At 33.1% G+C, this 13,123-nt stretch overlaps 3 protein-coding genes across 7 annotated transcripts; 1 reads left to right on the top strand and 2 right to left on the bottom strand.

The window, feature by feature from the left end:
* LOC109335810 (cleavage stimulating factor 64) lies at nucleotides 696-5,899 on the top strand. Of its 5 annotated transcripts, none has more exons than XM_019572003.1 (11): nucleotides 696-897; nucleotides 1,068-1,146; nucleotides 1,362-1,536; nucleotides 1,867-1,900; nucleotides 2,020-2,264; nucleotides 2,348-2,425; nucleotides 2,719-2,754; nucleotides 3,171-3,596; nucleotides 4,737-4,762; nucleotides 4,838-5,066; nucleotides 5,490-5,821. In XM_019572003.1, exons 1-11 carry the CDS (start codon nucleotides 864-866, stop codon nucleotides 5,640-5,642), a joined length of 1,515 nt encoding a protein of 504 aa, XP_019427548.1. In that variant the 5' UTR covers nucleotides 696-863; the 3' UTR covers nucleotides 5,643-5,821. The 5 variants fall into 5 exon arrangements, with proteins under 5 accessions (XP_019427548.1, XP_019427547.1, XP_019427545.1 ...); XM_019572002.1 differs by having other exon boundaries at nucleotides 697-897; nucleotides 4,737-4,967; nucleotides 5,013-5,066; nucleotides 5,490-5,899; XM_019572000.1 differs by having other exon boundaries at nucleotides 697-897; nucleotides 4,737-4,964; nucleotides 5,010-5,066; nucleotides 5,490-5,899.
* Nucleotides 6,307-9,033, bottom strand: LOC109335809 (laccase-14-like). Its single transcript, XM_019571998.1, has 6 exons — nucleotides 8,924-9,033; nucleotides 8,655-8,806; nucleotides 8,147-8,391; nucleotides 7,878-8,006; nucleotides 6,825-7,778; nucleotides 6,307-6,687 (listed from the first exon to the last, which is right to left on the bottom strand). Exons 1-6 carry the CDS (start codon nucleotides 9,008-9,010, stop codon nucleotides 6,557-6,559), a joined length of 1,698 nt encoding a protein of 565 aa, XP_019427543.1. The 5' UTR covers nucleotides 9,011-9,033; the 3' UTR covers nucleotides 6,307-6,556.
* Nucleotides 11,713-12,658, bottom strand: LOC109335817. The gene is made up of 2 exons (XM_019572019.1): nucleotides 12,259-12,658; nucleotides 11,713-12,067 (listed from the first exon to the last, which is right to left on the bottom strand). The coding sequence occupies exons 1-2, from the start codon at nucleotides 12,577-12,579 to the stop codon at nucleotides 11,993-11,995; spliced, it is 396 nt and encodes a 131-aa protein (XP_019427564.1). The 5' UTR covers nucleotides 12,580-12,658; the 3' UTR covers nucleotides 11,713-11,992.

Below are 13,123 nucleotides of genomic sequence, written 5' to 3' on the forward strand. Positions count from 1 at the left end.
GAGTTTTTTACACTTTCACTATATCATCTATCATTCGTTATGTATTCTTATTCCATCACTAGAACTCTGAGTTCTTGAAATGAAAACCATGTTTGCATGATTCAGTGTGTTGAGATTTTACTTAAGTAATCATGAACATGCTTAAAAGAATTGTAACTTATTTTCATAAGGTTATGAATTGACAACAAACAATTTTCATTATTCCAAAAATAAAAATAGTCAGCGCTGAGTTATTTTAATACTTTGCACTGTACCATAGATTCAAACCGAATGCATGATCATTTTTTATTTTTGGTCTAACATTCTCTACACTATAATTACATTAACTATTATGGGATATAAAATTTGAACGCCCAACTATACATATAAATTTCTTATAGGAAACAATTCATTTATGATATCGTTGAATTGACTTTGTTTAAAGTAATTCATAATCAAAATTAAATAATCTTGCTAAAAGTTGTAGTAAAGGAAATTTAGGTCAATAGTCAACAAACCTAGTAACTGACATATCACTATGTCGATAATAGTGTAATATTTATATATTGTTAATGTAAAAATTTATAAATAATTGCTATGATAATATATAAACTCATAATAGTGGGTATTACATTTCTTTTATTCATAAAAATATTTTAAAAAACTAAAAAAAGATTATAAATGTCATAGCTTATATATTAGAAGGGAAACAGGGTTAACAGTGTTCTCACTCCACACACTAGATCGAATCGAAACACACAGAAATACCCAAAAAATACAAAAAGATTGAGTTTTTGTGTTTGTATCTATCGATAAACAAAGAACATTAGTGAGGAGGAAGAAGATGGAGCAAGGCTTCACCTTCTTCTCCTGTTGTTGATTTCATGGCCTCCTCTTCCCAGCATCGTTGCGTTTTTGGTACCCCTCTTTCTTTTCCTATAACCCTTCACTTTTTTTTGTTAATTTTATCGCTCACAGCGTTTTTGGGTGTTGTGGAATGTTGGGTAGTGATTAAAAATCATAACTTTTGTGAAAAAAATGATTTTTTATTCCAAAAGTTTTTGTTGATTTCAATGTTATGGTTGTAGTTGGGAATATACCTTATGATGCCACAGAGGAACAGCTTATTGAAATTTGCCAGGAAGTTGGCCCTGTTGTCTCTTTCAGGTAATCTTTATGTGTAACAACAATTCTTGTTTACTGAAACTCGAATCAATTTGATTTTATTATTAATCTCTACAAGTTAATCAAGAATTTTATGTGCCTGTTCTACTGGTTAGGTTTCATATGGTAATTTTTCTGAAATTAATTGAAATTAGCTTTATCTTGGTTCTTTAGTAGTGGTGTATATGGCTGAAGATTTTCTATCTTCTTTTATCCAGATTAGTTGTTGATAGAGAAACTGGAAAACCAAAAGGTTATGGATTCTGTGAGTATAAGGATGAAGAAACAGCTTTAAGTGCTCGTCGAAATCTTCAGGGTTATCAAATTAATGGGAGACAGTTACGTGTTGATTTTGCTGAAAATGATAAAGGGAATGATAGAAATAGAGAACAGGTGTGCTGTCTTAACTTCTTGGAGCGAAAAAACATTTGCTACCTTTTCTTTGTTGATAGTTCAGCGAATAACATGAAAAAAGCTGAAGTTCAAAGTATTCATTCGCAGACATATGCACCTTGAAAGTCGTATACATAATGTGGCTTGTGTTGCCTCCTTCCTTAATATTTATGTACCTTTTACAGTTTCTTTTTCTTGCAAACCATAATTTATTGTTGTGAGACCAAACTAGTAAATGAGTCTTTCTATCACTTCCCTGAGTTGAAGATAACTATTGATGCTCTCAGCATCTCTTTCTTGCTTCCCCCTGAATAATTCTTTTTGTTGCAGGGTCGTGGTGGGCCTGGTCTGACAGCAAATGTTGGTAGGTCTCCTATGCTCTCACTGTTCTTACATGTCGTGATAAATCATCTCACGCATATAATCACTGCATTCATTTTTGTTGTCCCGTGTTTTCATTTTCTCCCTTTATGTGTATTGAAGACCCTCAGAAACAAGTCGTTAGTCCTGCTGTCCATGGGGAAGCTGCTCAGCATCAACCTATTGGTCTTCATATTGCGATAACAGCTGCAGCTGTCATGACAGCAGCTCTAGGAGGTGCTCAGTTTAGCACCCAGTCAAATCAAAATGCTTTGCAGAGTCAGTCGGCATTGGCACACGACCCTTTAACCCTGCATCTCGCCAAAATGTCCAGGAGTCAATTGATTGATATTCTCTCTGATGTCAAGGTAACTATTAAGAGAAAAGTTAGCTTCAGCTCTCTAGATAACTTTCGCTTCTTTTGATTTATTTGTTCTTGTTATGATGACAGGCAATGGCTACGCAGAACCGGGACCTGGCTCGCCAGCTGTTACTTTCAAGACCACAGTTGCCTAAGGCCCTTTTTCAGGTATGAACTTTTCACCTTTTTCTATTTATTTGCACATTTATACATCTACTCATTCTTTGTGACAAACCTGGTCTGGGTGCACTGTTCTTTAATTTAACTCTTCATTTTGACAAATCAAAGCATAGCTAATCTCTCTTTTTCCTTCTTTTTTCAACGTCACATTTTGTTGTTGTTCTACGTGAGCAATATTTCTTAAATTATAACCTTCGGGGATTTTGAGCTTCTGCTCCCCTACAAATTATTGTTTATTGTTACTCTGATCACTTTTCCTCCATACTCTGCTGTATTTTCAGGCTCAGATAATGCTAGGAATGGTGACCTCCCAAGTGGTTAGTTTCACTACCTTTTTCTTGATGTCTCATTCCATTTATTTTTTTATTATGCGAAATCTTTGTCATCGAGGGTTTTGGACTTCAGGCCCAGGTTTAGTAATTACCCAGTAGTGAAGCAAAGCCTAAATAACTGAATCAAGTTAAGGAGAAGGGCACGAAAACCCTTTCATTGTCGTGCCTAAATACCAAATTATAAAAATGTCCCTATGACTGAAAATATAACACTGAATACAGTCACAGTTCGCAGTCATGATAACCCTAAACCAATCATGATCATTATGGTCTATGTACTTTTAAATTACTATCAGACTACTGAGATCTTTTGTTCTTTAAGCTTATTCCATCTAAAGTTTCCAGTTGCTGCTATCAATCTGATCTTCTTTCCGTTCTTTTTCATAATATATTTTTTGCAGTTACAAATGCCAAATCTTAGGTTGGTTTCAGATCAAGCCTCACAGCTTTCAATAAAAGAAGGCCAGCTAGGTCAGCCAGCATTGCTTCAAACTCTGTCTGGTTTGCTACCTCATGGACAGAACCAGTTGCAGTCTGGTTTGATGCCTTATGTTCAAGATGGCCAAGTCAGCTCCATACCTCATAATCCTTTGATTCCTAATCAATTGACTGCACATCCAAAGCCTCCAGTGCAACCTCGGATTCAACCCCAACAACATCCAAGCAACCATGTTGTACAGCTAGGAACATTGCAGGGGCCATCTAATTTAATGCTTCCTTCTGTGCGTCCCCAGATATTGGGAAGTGTACCTGTCAGGCCTCCAATTCAACCAGCAACTGTAGGACATAATAATGCTCAGCTGGTTCGTTTGGATGCAAGCTTTCAGGTGCCAATTTTTTTCGTGATTGTGTCGTTTTATGTTGCATAGGTAGACAGATGTGAATATTCTTTAGAAGTATATCGATAAAAGGTTAACTTGAGACTAGGAAGTACCATGCTGGTTCAGCTCCTCCTTTCTTTCCATTGGAAGATTATTCTTGCTCCGTGTACTTCATTATTATTTGTATTAGAGAAAAAAAAAAAAGATGTCCATATGAGCTTGGTTATTATTATTTTGAAGTAGGAATCTGTAGTAGAGAAAGGTAATAGATTTCTGTATGCTCTTTGTTATTAATATTTTGACATAGGAATTTGTATTAGAGAATGGAAGTAGATGTTTGAATATAAGAGAGAATACAAAAACCGGACAACAGGAAAAAAATCTCATCATTTAAACTAAGTTTGCATTCCCTCTCCATATTCGTCAGCCATGAAATTGTCTTTTTAGTCCATTAGCATAGCACGGTGATGATGCTCAATATATCACTTTATCCCTTTGAATAAGTTGCAGAGGCGGATGTTTATCCTTTAATTCTTACAAAAAATTATTTATCGTTTAAATTGGTGTAATAACAACAGTTTATGAAATCAAGTAACACTGCACCCTGCCAAGGCCTTCTATGAGTTTATACACATTGTAGAAGTTGAATGATTGGTAATTTCTGAAACCTCACAGTACGACAAACATCTGAAGACTATCCTATAAAAAAACGCAAAATCTTTGAGGGGGTTTTAAGTTTTAACCCTCCACAAAGAAAGTGTAAGAGTGTTATTACATTGTAAATTGTAATGATTTCTGGGGGGGGGGGAAATCAGAAAGAGTCCAAGTTCTATCCCTTTTCATGTTCTATGGCTATAAAAAATAAGACGTTAATAAAGAATAAAATCATCAAAGCATCTATAGTTGTAGCATTTTTTACAACTTTGCAGTATCTTTTATATTTTTTTTACATAGAAATTTCCAGAAAATTCTTGCTTGAGTACAATTAACTATGTGCTTTCAATTTAAGAAACCGTCGAGTGGTTCATGTGTAGAAGCTGTTGTTCTCTTCACTCCTGCTGAGCTGTTTACGGCTTTTATTTTGTTGATATGCACATGTCGTTATATTTTTAACGTAAAAGTTTCTAATTTCATTCGTTAAAACAGCCTGGCCCCTCCATATCATCAGGTAGTTCTCAGTTAATTAATAGGGGAAGTGATACATCTGCTAAAGTTCTAGAGGATTTAAGTTGGGCCCAAAGAAGTAGTACATATTCAAAGGCACCAATGGGATTAGAGAAAACAAACATGGTTCATGATTCTTCAGAGTCTTTTACTCGGCCTTCAAAGCTCATGAAAATGGACCAAGGCAGCAGCACATATTTTTCTGCAGGGATTGCGGATGTGCCTGTCACTAATGGATCATCCCGTGTAGTTGGAAGTAGTTCATTGCCTGTGCATCCAACTCCTATAGCAGAAGTGCAGCAACCACCTCAGGTACGTCTAACTTAGTGATTCATGGATGAGAAATTACGGCAAATAGTTCTGTCACTTGTGAATTTTTTTGATGGTTTATTGGTTTGTTTGAATATATATGGATGTGATTAATATATAAGCAACCAAACTTGATGGTCGTGCAACACTGCCAACATGACCCTAATTGGTTTGGAACTAGAGACTGGTAGAACTGATTATATCCATAACATGACTTTGCCTTGGTTTATGAACTTACAGTATATCATGATTGTGACTTAAATTAAATTCATATTAAGAAATGAGATTTTGGGCATAGGTAGTTTCAAAAGCCTTGGATGTATTTCATATAAAGTGTTCAATTTCAACCACACCTTTTTTTAGTTGGAGAAGTGTTTATATTTTTACTGTTTCTATCTTAATTGATAGCTTGTTTTGTCTGGTCAGCCTCAGGTTCCACCTGATGTAGAGTCTGCCTTACTACAACAAGTGTTGAATCTAACACCAGAGCAATTGAGTTCGCTGCCGCCAGAGCAGCAACAACAGGTCATTCAGCTCCAGCAGGCTCTTCGGCGAGATCAAATGCAGCAACCCTCATAGCAGACAGACAGGAAGAGTTGAATTATGCAGCCACTAATTTCTGACAAGTTCAACTTCCAGATGTTTTGGTCGATGATTGTATATTATCAATTGCTGTAGATTAGGTTCAGAATGTTAAAATTCTTTTGAACACTTTTGCATTTTTTATGTATGTCCAAACTTTTGATGTAACCTTGAGGAGCTCCAAATGAGCCTTTAAAAGAGATATTTTGTACAACTAAATAATTTGTCAGATGAAAATTTTGCCCTTCACTTTCCTTGTTTTTGGCATACTTTTGTTATATATCTCGATGTAGGAATAAATGTCTGTGCATACATCTTTTCTTGTATCATTTGAGCTAAGTATATGTCTCAACTCATTGATGAGCTATATGAATTTAGACTCATCATCATTGTTGTCATTGTTATTTTATTTCAGGTGTAAAAGAGAATAAATTAGAAGAGAGGAAAATAAAAGAATGAGAAAAAAGTTTAGGCTCAGCCTAAAGTCTCTTCAGAAACTCACAAACCCCTCCTTAAAGACACCAGAAAAAAAGACAGGAAAATTATATTATTATTTTTCTCCTTTTGTTTTTTTATGTAGTTGTCTCATGAGAGTATCCTAACTATACATATTAGTATAAATTTCTTGCTGCTATGAGTTCAGAATGCAGTCGAAGGCAACCCCATAGCTAAGGAAAAATAGTTCTATAATAGATATGAAAACCAATACACTTTATTTTATAGACATTTCCAATATAACATTGTTTACAATGATTCTATTTTACAGTTTACACATCCTCAAAGAGTGAGCAATTTCCACAGCAACTTATATATTAAAAAAGAATTAAACAACAAATAGAATTTAATTAAGAAAAGAATGAAATTTTAGATGAATTAATAGTTTCAGTATAGCAGTGGTTTGAATTAACAATTTAACATTGAGGCATGTCTGGTGGTGGTGGTAACATCTTCTCTTCTGTCTTGTCACCATTTTTGACAATGAAAGTCATAGCCATTCCCCAACTTACATGACGCTCTAAATGGCAATGCACAAACCATACACCTGTTCAAACAATTACAACAAAAATCCAATTATCAGTGTGAAAACTAAAAATCAAATTTTTCTTAAAATTTTACAATGAAACCATTTTGATTTCTTTTTTTCTGTATAGTAAACAATATTTAGTAAGTATAATATACCTGGGTTTTTGGCTCTGAATCTTATGGCTGTCCAACCATTTTTGGGTATTGCTACAGTATTCTGATAAGGAGGGTCAATAAGATTGTAGTTCAAAGGATCCTTGTCCTTATCAAAGTTCCCAAATCCCCATCCCACAACATAGAAACTGTGTCCATGTAAATGAATAGGATGTTCTGTACCAGCCAGGATATTAGTCGATTGAAGAACAAGTTCAACTGTTGAGTTATACTCAAGCACATTAACCTCAGTAGCCACTGATGGAGTAGCTAGATATGCAGGCAAGTTATTACCAGTGAAATCAAACAACAATGGTGGCACGTTAGGGAAATTTTCTCCAAAGACACCACTAATGTTGTTGTAGTAAGCCTGTAAAATGTTGTTGTTTGAAGGTAGTTGGAAGCTTATGTTGTTCATGCTAGCAGAAAGGCGGTTATTACCAGGAAGTGCACATGTTGAATCATTTGAACATGGTAATGTGTTAACTGAGGTTGTGAAGAAAAGGTTGGTGGTTATGTTTAAAGGCACATCAATTTGGTGTTGGTTATCATTCAAGCTTTTAAGTTGACTAATGAGGTTGATTGAGGCCATGGTATCATCAGAAGCTGGTAGTGAAGGTAAAGAAAGGGTAGTTGAAGATGGAATGTAGTTTCCTTTATATTGTATAATAGCAGTGGTTGTGGTGTTATCAAATTCAACACCATTAGCACTGGAATATACTTTAGAAGCCATGTAATATTGACCTAATGGTTGGTTTGCTTCAAGTAACACATCCATTGTTTGTCCAGGTGATATTGTGATATAATCTACCTTCAGTGGTTTTACATAGTTTCCATCACTTCCTACTATTGTCACTTGATGTTTGGAAATTGCAAAGAAGAGCATGTCTTGTACTGCTGCATTCACCATTCGGAGAAGATAGGTTTTGCCATAGTCAACCCTAAGCTTGAAGGTTTCTGCATTCATAATTTAAGCATCAAATTTTAAGATTTAAAATACTCTTCAACTAAAAACACACCACACTTTTAATTATATATGGTTGCATGCATGCATACCATTACTTGAGCATGGATATAGATCACCAGGTTGACCATTAATAGTATAAGCATCAGAAATATTGGCATCTCCTCCAGTTCTACGAAATTCATTGTAAACCTCTACAATGTCTTTCTTCCACCATTCACCTACATTCCAATAAGTTACATGATTATATATAGTAACCTCCAACAAATGATTAAAATCTTGTACACAACTTTTATCCATGCTTTTTTTTTGGATCAGCAATGAGCTTTTATGCATGCTTGTTAGTGAAATATATATATACCTAGTATAATGGGGACCTCTTTGTGTGGTTTTGGAAATGGATATGTAGTTCCAGAAGTGGGTTTGACCACAATCATCCCATGAACTGTGGCCCGAGACCAGTCACTATGAGCATGCCACCAAAGAGTTCCTTCCTCTTCAGAAAATATAACCTTCTGACTGAACTTTCCACCAGGTCGAATTGGACATTGTGTTATATATTCAGGTCCATCTGACCATGGATATCTCGGTTGGTTCACTCCATGCCTGAATTATTGTAATTGTTATTAAGCTAGCTCCAAAGTATTAACATATAGAGTTTAACTTTGATACACTATCTACTATAAAGTTTTTTATGTCATTGATCGATCACTCATATTAACAAGTATGAGTTTTGAAGTGCTTATTAGAAAATGTTAAAAAGTTAATAACATGATCATGCATGATTGATTAATGGTACGTGCTAATTAAATCCTAATATGAAAAAAGTTAGAAGTACTGAGAAATAAAAGCAGTTAATTAGTAGTTACCAGTGGATGGTGATGTTATAGTTAGCTCGGTTATACACATCAACAATGATGGTTTCTCCTTTGGTAACATATAGGGTTGGTCCAGGAAATTGGCCATTTACGGTCAAAATGTTCTTTGTGCTGCAAAGCTTTGTGTAGGGAGCATCTCTAACCTGTAGTTAATTTGTTAATAAGCATGAAAAAATACTTCACAATTCAAGCAACTTAGCTAAGAGCTTTTATTTGTGCCTAAAGTTGGATGTTAACTAAAGCTACAAAAACTTTCATACCACAAATTTATGATGCCTCAGTGCCTGGCAAGTGATAAGGACATTGAGGAACAACATTCCTAAGTATTGTAAGACTGTGATCTTCATTGAGAATAATCTGAACTCAGAATTGCTTGATATGAATAATATTGTAGGAGTTTGTTAATGCATGCATGTATTTATAGTTTTAGCTTGTCTTTTGACATGTCTATAACTATGTGCGCCTGTGAATATAATTCAAATCAATACCACTTTATGCCAAAGGTATCTGCCACACATACCAAGTCAACTATGTCTTAAAATCAAAATAAGACAACATATGTATTGGATAATTCAAATTAGTACACCAAAAAGCACTGAGACGCGGCTTTAAAACAATTTTTCTCATCAAAGTAGGTGAAGTAATTGAGATTCTTCTGATATTTCCAAACAAAAGTAGTGCTTATGTTAACGTATACGTTATGAGGCCTTCAATAAATCAAAAAAAGTTCGGCTAATGAATAGAAAATGAGAGAGGCACGGTAAGTTTGTAACATAGTTTGGTCAAATAATTCAGTAATTGACTTGGCTGTTGTTCATTTTTTCCCTTCTAAGCAAAGATGGATATGTATTGGTGAATTTCTTGGAATAGAAAGGTTTCAAGTTTGAACAAAGATTATTACAAGGTCAATCTTCAGAATAAGAGTTGTTACTTTGTTAGGGTGGCCTCGTCAAGGGAATTATGAAGCCATGTATATTTGTGGACAATAGTTTTTACAACTCATTCAGATAAACACCTATGTATCCCTTTATTTTCTTTTAAGAATGCACATAATTCTTATACTGAGATTATAACCACAAACTTGTAGTTGTAAGTGATAGTGACTAGGTGTAACACTATTTGGCCCCATGAAATTATTAAATTAAATTGCAACCACTCAAGTTTAACTCCTAGGGCAATATTTTATTCTACCAAGAGCGACCCTCTCCCACTCGAATTCATGGAGTTATACTGATTAATTTCATTGATTCGTTACTACTAAGTTATTATGCGTGTGAGATCGTAGGTTAGTGATATAGATGCAATGTAATTTTTAGCTATAAGTCCCCAAATTCATGAGTTTAAGTCGTGTGAACTTAAAGTGCGACAAACACAGTAAATTCATGGGAATGTCACATGTAAGGTGTAAGGCTAAGGTGTAAAATAAGTGATGATAAATGGTTGAAGAGCATGATAATAGATAGCCATATGTTTATGGTAGTTTGTAAAAATAAAACATTTCAATATGTCACTTATAAAAATAAAACATTTCAATATCACTTGTAAACTAAATAATTAATAAATAAATTATCATTTTGTAAATATGTTATTTATCTTATAATATATAATGATTTAATCGGATTTTTTTTTAATCAACAATAAAAACTTTATTAATCGAATATTATTATCAGCATCCAATCCAGATATAATAAATAGTCATGTGTTACTTGGTGTTTGCGAATGTCAGCAATTCAAATCAGTCAACTATGTGTTTTTTTGTTAGAAGAGTAGATAATAATATGATCGTGTGGTAACAAATTTAATACTAAATATTACGAGTCATTATGCTATTTCTTGAATTGTAGAATAAGATAATTGTTCAATGATTATGAGTTTATAGATCAAATTCTGGAAAAAGTTTGACCATATGTAAAGTAAGAATGCGTATATTATTTTTCGGGATGTTTTGCTATCTATTGGAAATTATTGTTGGGTAATCTCTTATAATAAGTGAAATTATTTTTATTTCTTTTTTACTTTTCGTTTTTTTTCCTTTACATACGTTTCCAAAATCCATCTAAAAAACAACTTTAAAACATTGTTATATGATGGAGATATAGTGAGAAGTGACTTTTGTGATACTTTTCAAATTCATAAACTAAAATATTGATAGATTGGCCTATAAACCTAAAAAGTATCATACAAGTGTTGTCATGTCATGTGAGGGTGTACTAGGAACATTTTCATTACATTAGGGTTGGTTTGTATACAATATATAAAAATTATAATTCATAAAAATATGAATCAATATAATAGATTTTGGTATATCACATTAGATAGGAAGGAGATTCTCCCCATGGAGAGTGAAGTTGTATAAAAAATAAATAAAATATAAAAATGAAATGATACTAATATTCTTATCATAAAATTTTTAAAAAAAATCATCTCTCCATTATCACAGATAGTAGATAGATATCTTCGTATGGACAGATTATCTTTGTTGTAGTTTGTTTCCTTTTATTTCCGATGTACCAAAAAAAGATAGTAGATAAATAACATATTCATAGAATACCATTCATTTTTATAATGTTAAATACATTGTGTGGAGGACAATGTCAAATACATAATGATCTCTTGTTGAATCAGAAGCTAATTAAGCAAATCCAATTATATGAATACGAGTTGTACGTAGAGAAACATATATAGTCACAATCGGATAAATGTGAGAACTGAGACATAAATGATAAATTTAAGATATATTAATTTATAATAATAAGTATAGCTTCGGTTAAAATAAGAGATGGAAGAAATTAACAATAACCATACTTTTACTTGGTAATGCTATCTTATTTTTAGACAACTTTAGTACAAGAAAAGAAGGAAATTCAACATGCATTTTGGGTCTAGTTAGAATAGATGAGAATAGCTGAGATTGTGTAAGAATTAATTGATTAACTCTTCTTAGAATCTTAATTATTCTAACAGGTTTGACAGGTTTAACATTCTGTAAGCTCTGATCGTCGAGTACCACACAGCATTATATAATATACTTTCATTAGGTTCTTTCAAATACAAAAAATCTTGATATCTACTACAATAGAAGCTCAAAGGGGTTTGAGATTTGAGAAAAGGGAGAAGCTTATCAATATTTGAGTATAGCAAAGCCATAAAGGTTAGGAGAAGGATTAATTCCTTGATCTCGGATATGATCTTCTCTATGAAGAGAGATGTTATTTTTTCACTTGGATAAAAACGTCACTACATTTATATCTAAAGAATAAAAGTATCACACTGTATTATTTATTTTTTTTGCTTTTGTTGCACTTTCCTCTCGAATATAATGATCGTAGTTAGTTATGTTGAGGAGGGTTTCCTTGGCTAAGTGGTGGCTTTCTAGGACCACCCTTTTCCATTGCAATTACATCCTACACGAATTAAGTACAAACACATTACAAAACTCTTAAATTTTGGCATGTTATAATAAAAGAAATTACAGAAAATACTCTTTTTTTAGTACAACTATCCAAACTCTCATTCATAGTAGTTCAAATCAAATTAAAATAAAATAAAAATTATGTTGGGATATTCAAGAGGGTGATGAGAAGGTATAGCATACATTGATTTGAGTCATTGTAGATGATGGTGGATTTGCAATAACTTGGTTAGTTTTGTGGCTATTATTTGCATAATTTTGTGATGTTGTAACACTATCCACATCTGCATTATCTGAAACTTTTTTTAGCAGAGATCTTTCATATTCTTTCTTCTTCATTGAACCCTTTGTTCTGCTGCTTCTTCCACTACTAGTTTCAACGCCAAGACATCTTAAGAAACCCTTAAATGTTTCTTCAAGGAAAAAGCATGGATGACAAAGATAGAAAGTGAGTTTTCTATCATGAACTTCTTCTTCTTCTTCATTCATTAATGGCCTATTCATTCTTTGTGTCTCAGTCAACGTGATGCTTTAACTACTCTTCAAACTTCAATTCTTGTTTATGGTGCAATGCCACGCTTATAAAGAATTTGGAAATTGTTGTGTGTGATTTGTTATATATTATTCAAACGCAGAATCCTAATAATCAGCAATACTATTACTCTACGGAATTAAAAAGATACAGTAAAAAAATTAGGGTTTTGGTAATAAACTAGTCCAATAATATAGTACGTTAATAAAGATTTGTAAAAGGAACTCTATCAAATTAAAGTTATGGTAATGAGTATATTTTTAATTTCATATTTTATGATTGGATGGTTAATGAAGAGTATATTAAGTTAGATTTGTTTAATTTCCATAAATCAAAAATACCAAAAATATGTTTATTAAATTACCCCGAAATTTGGGTGTAGAAACGGTAAGGAAAAAACAAATAGAAAGAAAAAAATAAGAGAGAACTTAAGGTGTAAGAGTTTAGGGAAAATGATACATGTATACAAAATTGGACATAATTAAATTGAGCATATTTTAATTAAATAAAGCAGGT

This window comes from Lupinus angustifolius, chromosome LG20 (genome assembly GCF_001865875.1).
Source record: "Lupinus angustifolius cultivar Tanjil chromosome LG20, LupAngTanjil_v1.0, whole genome shotgun sequence".
Lineage (NCBI taxonomy): Eukaryota > Viridiplantae > Streptophyta > Magnoliopsida > Fabales > Fabaceae > Lupinus > Lupinus angustifolius.

Bases quoted from the DNA above. Each gene is read 5' to 3' on its own strand.
- LOC109335810 (XM_019571999.1), top strand. From the start codon at position 864: ATGGCCTCCTCTTCCCAGCATCGTTGCGTTTTTG. The intron at 898-1,067 runs GTACCCCTCTTT...TTATGGTTGTAG, and splicing joins CCAGCATCGTTGCGTTTTTG to TTGGGAATATACCTTATGAT. The intron at 1,537-1,866 runs GTGTGCTGTCTT...TTTTTGTTGCAG, and splicing joins ATGATAGAAATAGAGAACAG to GGTCGTGGTGGGCCTGGTCT.
- LOC109335809 (XM_019571998.1), bottom strand. From the start codon at position 9,010: ATGAAGATCACAGTCTTACAATACTTAGGAATGTTGTTCCTCAATGTC. The intron at 8,392-8,654 runs GTAACTACTAAT...ACAATAATTCAG, and splicing joins TATAACATCACCATCCACTG to GCATGGAGTGAACCAACCGA. The intron at 8,007-8,146 runs GTATATATATAT...ATTGGAATGTAG, and splicing joins AGAGGTCCCCATTATACTAG to GTGAATGGTGGAAGAAAGAC.
- LOC109335817 (XM_019572019.1), bottom strand. From the start codon at position 12,579: ATGAATAGGCCATTAATGAATGAAGAAGAAGAAGAAGTTCATGATAGA. The intron at 12,068-12,258 runs GTATGCTATACC...TAATTCGTGTAG, and splicing joins CTACAATGACTCAAATCAAT to GATGTAATTGCAATGGAAAA.